Here is an 8,762-nt window from a genome sequence, read left to right as displayed (position 1 = left end):
GGGAGACCAGGCTGTCAATTATTGTAAATATATTCTAACATTCATTTAATAGACACTCCAGCATTTGCACTTTAGTATATAATAGCTGCGTGGTCCCCTCAAGAGAGAGTGAAATTCTGTAGAATCCCTCCCTTCCACCCAGCCCATACGTAACTGTCTGAATTTTAACACGTTAAAGTACTACAATATGGATTCTGTGTTGGTGAATCTGCATGGGACACTGGTGCGTCCCTTTAAATCCAGCTCACCCCAGCACTACACATACCTCACTAATTGGTATAATACTGTAATTTATAATTTAGTGACTTTGCCCAATTCCTTGTTTAATAAAAATGTCTCTCCCCCCCCCCCAGTATAATAGTAAGACTAATTTAATGAGGATCTCTACATTTTATGACTAGTTAACTTCATTCACCCAGGTCATTTGCTTTTGACCTGAATCTTCCAGTGACTTAATTTGGGATCTGTGCCGTGATTACATTTCCTAAAGTTTAGGGTCACAAGGAAACAAGCTAATGTGACAGTACAGTTAAATAATCTGACAAGGACAATAAGGAAGGCATAGATCTGTTGTCCAAATGTCTGATTCACCATCAGCTACAGCACATAGCATGTCTAAGGAGAACCCTGGTCCATGGTTGGAACTGAAGACAATGCAGGTTATTAAACCAAAATACAGTGTAGAACAAACAACTCATTCCTAATTGAAATACACACATTTTGGCAATTTTTGTGTTATTTTTCACAATGTGACACCTACCGTATTTGCTCAAAAACCACCAGCCCATAACCACAGATTATGAATGGCACAAAATAAATACATGAACACCACAGAAATTAAATTAAAAAGGGTTTTATTTAAAGCACCAAATACATTTTTATACTAGTAACTCATGGCAAACTACAAACTTAGCTGTAAGCAGGTTAACACTTTAAAAACCACATTTTTAGAACAAAAGGCAGTCTTAAAACATTTAAGGTTACTTAATTTTATCCCTTTTTGGAAATAAGTGCGCAGCAAAGTTATTTTCTAACTTTGCCTATAGTCAAAGAAAAAAAGCATTGTGTGCAAAATGTGGGGCGCAGACAAAAGAAATGCTCAAAGTTATTTAAAATCTCATACTTGGCAGCATGAGAGCTGGAAATTGTTTTAAAAGAAAAATGAGGGACAAGCATGGTCCAATGCCTCTTAAGTGCTTTACGTTCGAACTTCATTTCCCAAGCCAGGGTGACAATTCTATTTTGATGCAATTGGTCCATTTAGGGAACTGTCTACTAAGCAGAGATAGGAGTCATCATTAAATAAAGAGTATTACATCAGAGGGTTACTATTTAAATGATTAGTGAAAAACATACTTTCCAAGTGCACCCAAAACAAGGTATTGTGAATGCTCTTAAGTATCAGATTAACAAAAAAGGCAGATACATGTTTTACATGTGGATTACTGCTTGGCTGTAGTCATACTACGAAAAGTAAGAGACAAAGAAGGTTGCATTATTCATTTCTCATCTTGAAAGCAAACAGTGAACCGCCCCACTTGTGGCCAACACACAAATCACTATTTTAAAGATCATGGCTAGTGAACCATGGATAAGTCCTTTTTCTGACGTTCCTAATTAACAGAGTCATTTAGCACAAAGGTTGGCATGTTAAAGCTATAAAATAAAAAAAGGTGGCTTTTAGGCAATTTGCAAAAAAAATAAAAAATTATATATATATATATACGTCCTAAAAGCCGATTAAAATTAGTGTTTGCAGAAAGTCTAAAAATAGTTTTACACATCAAGTCCTCCTTGTAAAATACCTTCTTGTATAGATCGAGTGCTTTACTACACCATAGGACCCATTTTATGGGCAACTCTTTCTAAAAGGTTTATATTTTGCAAGCTTAACAGCAGACTTAATAGATCTCCTTTCAAAAAAATATCTGAAATATCTTAAAGTGACACTGCAGTTTGAGACACAAACACAAAGAAATGTCAAACATTTCAGGCATCGCCACCAAATTTCCAGTTTTCCATACTAAAAAGGGTTGTTTATAGAATGTACCTTACAAAAAAAAAAACTTTCCCAGAGGAAGGCTAATTGTGCTGCAAAAGTCTGCATTTTTATTTATTATTTAAATAGCATGTTAAGCTTGTAAAATCCAACATCCACACAGATGTATAAATCATCCCTGCCTCTTTACGGTTCCATATTTACAAAAATATTTATATATAAAAAAAACACTTTACAACTATCTTTTTCCATAAAAAGTGCAATTCTCTCTTGCTCCCAGTTAGGAAGCAACAACATTCTTCATAAAAATTCTACAGGATAGCAGCCTATGTCAAGCAAATAAGGTGCTTAGCTTATTACCCCAAAACAGTATACTGTAGCCACCTTTTCGTTCCAAGGGAATACACAATCTGAATTATGACCCATTGGAAGAAAACGTAGAGGAAATACTGCTAGGGTAGGACATTTCGTACATGTGAATTCGGTAGGGTTACTGACGCAGCTGGGCACTAGCCAGATTGGCTAGCTCAATGAGGGCCAGAGCGCCATGCATACGCTCCCGCTGTTCCTGTAAGCGATGGCGAGCAGAGGCGTGAGGGCCATTTTTCTCATCCTCGTCTTCATCTGACTGAAGATACTCCAATGGGTCCTGCTGCTCCTGGTCTGCTTTTTGGAGGGACTTAACTTTTAACGTGGGTGGCAGCTGCTCTTGCGCATCCCAGTGCCTAGGGGCAGAAGATATAATGGCAATTTAACACCTTGTCAGCTTGACATTTTTACATTGTAAGCCATTGCACATTATTCGTTTTGCAGTTTAATGCACCTTGTAACTAAATGATCTGTATCACTATGATGTACGCTAAAGAATTCAGGTGCTCATGCTCACTATTATAAAAGTTAGCATAGGACATAGGTCTGATTTATACTTCTTTACACTAGCTTGCTGGTGCGTGTTGATGCGGAAAGTGCTTGCACAGCGCAGAAGGACAAAAGTGCAGATTAGGTGTTGTCAACCTGCTCAGCTCACACTTCACCAAGCATTACACTCAAGACCATGCTAGTTTCACCAGCTATGGGATGTCATTTATCCCATACAGGTGGATGAGACTGTGGTCGCCACCTGTGGTACCCAGAAATGCTGGGCAGCTGGCTCAGATCCCCAACCCTGGACTGAAGGTACCCCCGCCACCAATGTCACAGAGCTCCATAGTCCGACCGACTACCCTACACTGAGTCTCGGCTAGTGACTGGGAAACCGGGGAAAGAGTGTGTTGTCCCAGGCTAAGGGAGCGCAAGTAAGCGGCTGTAGTCGGTCAGACTATCCAGCTCTGTGACATGGTACTTATTGCAATGCAGAAATGTAAGCCAATGATCCTCAAAGCATAAGCTTAACAGTAAAAATAAATGGTAAGGTATTCAGTTTGTTATTAAGGTTACGATGTGCATTCACGTAGGAATTTAATACTACACTCACTTTGCCAGCCATTCTGCTGTTTCCTTGTTATCAGCGGATTGGAGTTTGCTTGCTTTACTGCCTGGTTCTTCCCTCCTTAGTCTTGCATACGGATGCTTAGAGCAGTGTCGATTGGCATGTGTAAACCGACTCATACACCCTAAGAATAAAGTTATATTTAATTTGTACCAAAACAATGAACTGACAATCGTTCTGGGTGTTTGGACAGGGGGAAAAAAGTGGAGTTACCATTTTCTGAGCATACAAAAGGTTTCTCTCCTGTGTGAAGGCGTTGGTGTGTTTTCAGTTGTCCACTTTGCACAAAAGCTTTACCACATTCAGGGTAGTCACAAAGATAAGGTCGCTCACCTGTTGGGAGTGGGGAAACAAAAGTGTTAAAAAAACCCCAAAAAAAACAAAAAACAATCAGGGATTCCTTGAGCACTGGAACGATAAGCTATAGCAGCTATGCAAGTATTAGAATATCAATGAAGTAGAGCAGTTTTAACCTCTCTACTAAGGAGCTCTTGCAAACTGAGTTCTCCCCACATTACAGGGTCAATTGCCCAACAGATTGGGTATTCAGAGCAGGAACAGCAAGATATACAGCTGTTCAAATCAAAGTGTGAAATGGAAGTTTTGCTAATGGTTTGTAAAGAAGTCTTGCTTAGAAAGCTTATTAAATTAATGTTAATTCCACAGGTGCAACAACACAAGGCTCTTGAGGGATTTTTCACAATTTGTTTACTCACCAGTATGTGTTCTTTTATGGGCTTGTAAAGACTTTTCACGAGGAAACACCCTATTGCAGATATTGCACCTGATCCTACTGGAAGAGAGCTCGCCTTCACTGATCAAGTCTCGAACCGTTTCTGCTCTTGGACGGCCACGCCGAATTCCATCCTGTATAGAAAATGTAAATAGTTTCAATAACTACATGATATTTCTCAATTGCAGCTGTAAAATAAGTCATACCCTTATTAAGCAACAGCAATATAGGATTTCATAATCCGGGTGTTCAGGGGATGGAAAACACTCACAATATGGGCCATAAAATGCAGGCTTACACCGGCAAAAATCTGCCTTCAAGCTGTAGCGTGCAGAATACTTCAGTCAAGCCTTGGTCGGACTTATTTCATAAACGGTTACAATCTGTCTTCGTCAATACTAATCTCTTTAAAGATTATATTATAGCATTGAGTTAAAGCAAGCCTTCTTTACAAAACCACAAATGGTAAATAAGCAGGACATTGCGTGCCAAACTGTCCTGGTCAGTTGTGTTATGTGGAAATGCTACCCACAGTGGAGGGTGGCTGGATTGGAAGCATTGGGCACCATGGTCATGGTCCACCACTACACAATACTATGCATCACTTCCAATAAGAAGTCATTTCAATGACACCGTCGCTCACAAAGCACATGTCTGAGCCTATATGGATGGCTCCAACAGCTTCAGGACATTTAAAAGACACAATGAAATGATAGTAAAGGAAGAAGCTGGGTACATACTCCTTGCAGGCAAGTATGCTAGTACAAGTGTCTTGAGCAGCTTTATCCAGAGTAAAATGTCACAACATCATCTCAAACGAATAAAAAATACAAACAGTAAGACACCAGCATCCACAAGAAAAGCCAACACTAAATTAAAATGCTCATTCACGCCATTAAAAGTTTACTACAGCACACAAAAGCAAAAATTATTAAACTGAGAAATAAAATAATAAAAAAAGGGATATTAAAAAGTAGGGCTGAAACAACGAATCGATAAAATCGATAACGGAAATCGTTGTCGACAATTTCCGTTATCGATTAATCGAGTGATCGATTCGTTGTTGGAGCACTCGGCTCCTTTTACTTACCTCCGCGAGCGTTCCCCGCTTCCGCTACACGCGCCTTCTTTTAGTTGCGGTTCGCTCTGTGCGAGTGGCTCCGTTCGCACAGAGCGGTTCGCGGGGGTGGGGTTTCAGGGGATGCAGGGCAGAGTGGGGGTGGGGGGGGCAGGCCAGGGTAGGAGACTGAGTGCAGGGCAGGGTGGGGGTGGGGGTGGGGATGCAGGGCAGAGTTGGAGACTGGGTGCAGGGCAGAGTGTGAGTGTGGGTGCAGAGCAGAGTGGGTGCAGGGTGTGAGTGTGGGGGCAGGGCAGAATGTGGGGGCAGGGCAGAGTTGGAGACTGGGTGCAGGGGCACAGTGCAAAGTGCCAGGGCTGGGTGCAAAGTGCCAGGTGCAAAGTGCCAGGGCTGGGTGCAAAGTGCTGGGTGCAAAGTGCTGGGTGCAAAGTGCCAGGGCTGGGTGCAAAGTGCCAGGGCTGGGTGCAAAGTTCTGGGTGCAAAGTGCCAGGGCTGGGTGCAAAGGGCTGGGTGCAAAGTGCCAGGGCTGGGTGCAAAGTGCCGGGTGCAAAGTGCCAGGGCTGGGTGCAAAGTGCTGGGTGCAAAGTTCTGGGTGCAAAGTGCCGGGGCAAAGTGCCGGGGGCAAAGTGCCAGGGGTGGGGCAAAGTGCTGGGTGCAAAGTGCCAGGGCTGGGTGCAAAGTGCCGGGTGCAAAGTGCTGGGTGCAAAGTTTCTTGAACAGTAATAGTCCACCTCTTTTCAGAATGTTTGGGGTTATTTTGTTTCATAAATATTGTGTTTGGGTTTTTGTACTTTGAAAATTGTTTTTTTATTACATCATAACAAAATAAGAATGTTAATGTAAATTTTAAGTTGTTTTTTAACATCCAGTTCATTAAATTATTTTAAATAAACAAAAAATTTGCATATTGTTTTTTTTATCCGATTAATCGAAAAAATAATCGGCCAACTAATCGATTATTAAAATAATCGTTAGTTGCAGCCCTATTAAAAAGGTTCTTCCAGCAAAAATAAAGCTCCTACTCGACCTAGAAGTTGCTGACATTTCCACACAAGTGCACAATGGTTCTGAGAACAGGAAAAGGAAAAAAGAGCATATGATGGCAGAAGTGTCCCACTTCAGAAAGTCCTAAATCACTATATGAAGATGCGATAATTGACCCTTTTATGAAACAAAAGCATCCAAACAAAACCCTTAATGTTGAACAACTTTAATGCTGGATGGCACAAAATATTAGTATAGTGACAGAAAAAAAAAGTACATGTAAGGAGGGGAAATGTTTACCCCATCGCTTACGGGGGAGATGCATTCATAGTGTGCCGCCTTGCAAGTGCATGGAGAGAGACTGCATCATCTCCCCAATTTGCATCCAGGAGATGTGCTCAGCATAACATAGCACCAGCTTGGTAAGAACTGCGGGCACTGAGGATCAACTGCAAAAATAGTCAGGTCATGGAGGGCAGCTTCAGGTGTGAGCCCCCACCATTTTTATTTCTTTTTTTTTTTTTTAAAGTATGTATATTGAAGTACCCAAACCATTCTTTACTGGGGCTGACAGGAGCATTAAACTGTCCCTTTAAGCCAAACTTGTTGGTTATTTCTTGTGTCGGTAAACAATTTAGCTTTGAACTGTTTGTGTACAATACTGATGCATACGGTATCAAACTTCCCGTGCAAAAAAGTTACTGTGGAAATATATTAAAATAAACAAATGCAAAAAGCCTTCCCTATCAGGCATGAGATGCTGTAAATCTCACACACACACACACAAAAAAATACACACGTTAAAACATTCTGCTACAGAAGGTGAAGGCAGCACCGCTCTCGACAAACAATATCAAGTACATATATGGAATTAATAGCATGTAACGCCCAAGATCATGCAGCTGTGAGAATAAATAATTCTTTATTCCATGATAGCTTTTTATTTTTTTATTTTAGTGACCTGTATAACTGTTTCTGTCCGGGATATAAAATTAGTAACTGTGACAAGCCGTCTGCCATTGAACTTCTACAGCACCAAGATAAAAAAAAAAAAAAAGTAACACTAAATGGTAACAGCCCACTCAACTGGCACCAAATGGGGAGGAAAACTGTGCCATCTAGTGGGACCTAATTAAATCGACATTTAAAGCGTTTATTTTTCTCAGTTTATAGTAAACCACAGGATGTTTACATTATGTATCAACATAGCAAATATTTACGCATTTACCTTATTTCCAGGCCACCCTTTGGGGGGGGTGACGTTGCCATTAGATTCTGGCAGCCTTAATGGGTAACGTGAATGCATCGAGCGCTGGCATTTCGCAATAAAGGGGGTTTTCCCACCGTGGATTGCCAACCCTTTTTGGATTATGGCATCTAATGACACACAAAGGGTGAATAGGCTTCCAGGTGATGTCTTCACCATAACAAGCAAACGGCACGGGTACTGCCATCCGAGAAATTAAGGGGCAATTTGTCATTTGGGGCAAAAAAAAAAAAAAATGCCAATATCCAAAGTACCTTTATACCAGTATACTCTGATCAGGGCGTTCTTTAGCATGTGAACATTAGATACACAGCCCCAAAAGCCTGGCGATGCCATCCAGTAGGGTTGGCAGCAGGTTTAGCATGGGGCAGTGCACAGGCCTGACAGCTGGTGATGACTGATGGATCGCTGAGCAGCACATGGGGTAAATGGTTTCATTCAAAAATCTTGAAGAACGGATTTTTAAAGGGACAGTCCAGGACCCGCGCTTTTTGGCCATGGGGAAAAAAACAACATGTCACGACATTCTTTTAATAGTATTGGTGCCGTGAATATCAATATAAGCGTAGGACCTCCGTGTCTGGGTGGTAATGACCGTAGGCTTACCCCAGCGTTAAGGCCTAATAAGAACGAAGCTTTCAACCTTAGACAGGGCCATTGCTGCCCCCAAACCCAGGTATTTAACTCCCGCGGTCCAGCTCCCTGTTCTCACCTTCAGATTCCCGGCATTTTCCTCGCCTCTCACAGACCCAACAGCAGCTTCTCCGGTGCCGATGACATCAGCAATACGAGACTTGGCGCCGCCGCCGTCCCGTGTGGAGATCGGGGTTTCGGCGGGCGGCTGCTGGTGCCTAGCGGGAGGTCCCGGGCTCAGAGTCACGTTGTGCGCGTTTTCACCCCATCGCCACGGGTAAACCATGAAGTCACTAAACCCAGGGCTGGTGGGTTGAGCACCTCTAAGAACCCCGGTAGAGAACGGAGTGCGAGGCGGCTTCAATGGAGTGTGGGCGGAGGAAGGCGATACGGCCTTGATAACGGACACAAGAACCCGGCGCGGAGGAGATGTGTCTTGGGAAGGAGGCGACTGGAGATGCGGAGAGGAGCACACATCGGACATCATTCTGCTGTGGGGGCGGCTCTGAATCCTGGATGGCCGAATGAATGGAATTTATAACCCATTCGACATACCCTCCGCAGGATCAGACAGCTGGA

The 8,762-nt window shown here is 42.4% G+C and overlaps 1 protein-coding gene across 1 annotated transcript; it reads right to left on the bottom strand.

Annotated features, from left to right (window-relative positions):
* Positions 1 to 2,489: 2,489 nt before the first annotated feature.
* LOC149300539 (zinc finger protein 367-like) lies at positions 2,490 to 8,667 on the bottom strand. Its single transcript, XM_089485029.1, has 5 exons — positions 8,263 to 8,667; positions 4,205 to 4,355; positions 3,702 to 3,821; positions 3,474 to 3,612; positions 2,490 to 2,724 (listed from the first exon to the last, which is right to left on the bottom strand). The coding sequence occupies exons 1-5, from the start codon at positions 8,665 to 8,667 to the stop codon at positions 2,490 to 2,492; spliced, it is 1,050 nt and encodes a 349-aa protein (XP_089341155.1).
* Positions 8,668 to 8,762: the final 95 nt, after the last annotated feature.

The sequence above is a fragment of the Sceloporus occidentalis genome, unplaced genomic scaffold (assembly GCF_023333645.1).
Source record: "Sceloporus occidentalis isolate IW3139 unplaced genomic scaffold, rSceOcc1.0.p SCAF_24, whole genome shotgun sequence".
In the NCBI taxonomy this organism is placed as follows: Eukaryota; Metazoa; Chordata; class Lepidosauria; order Squamata; family Phrynosomatidae; genus Sceloporus; species Sceloporus occidentalis.
This window is presented reverse-complemented; position numbering and strand designations above follow the sequence as displayed.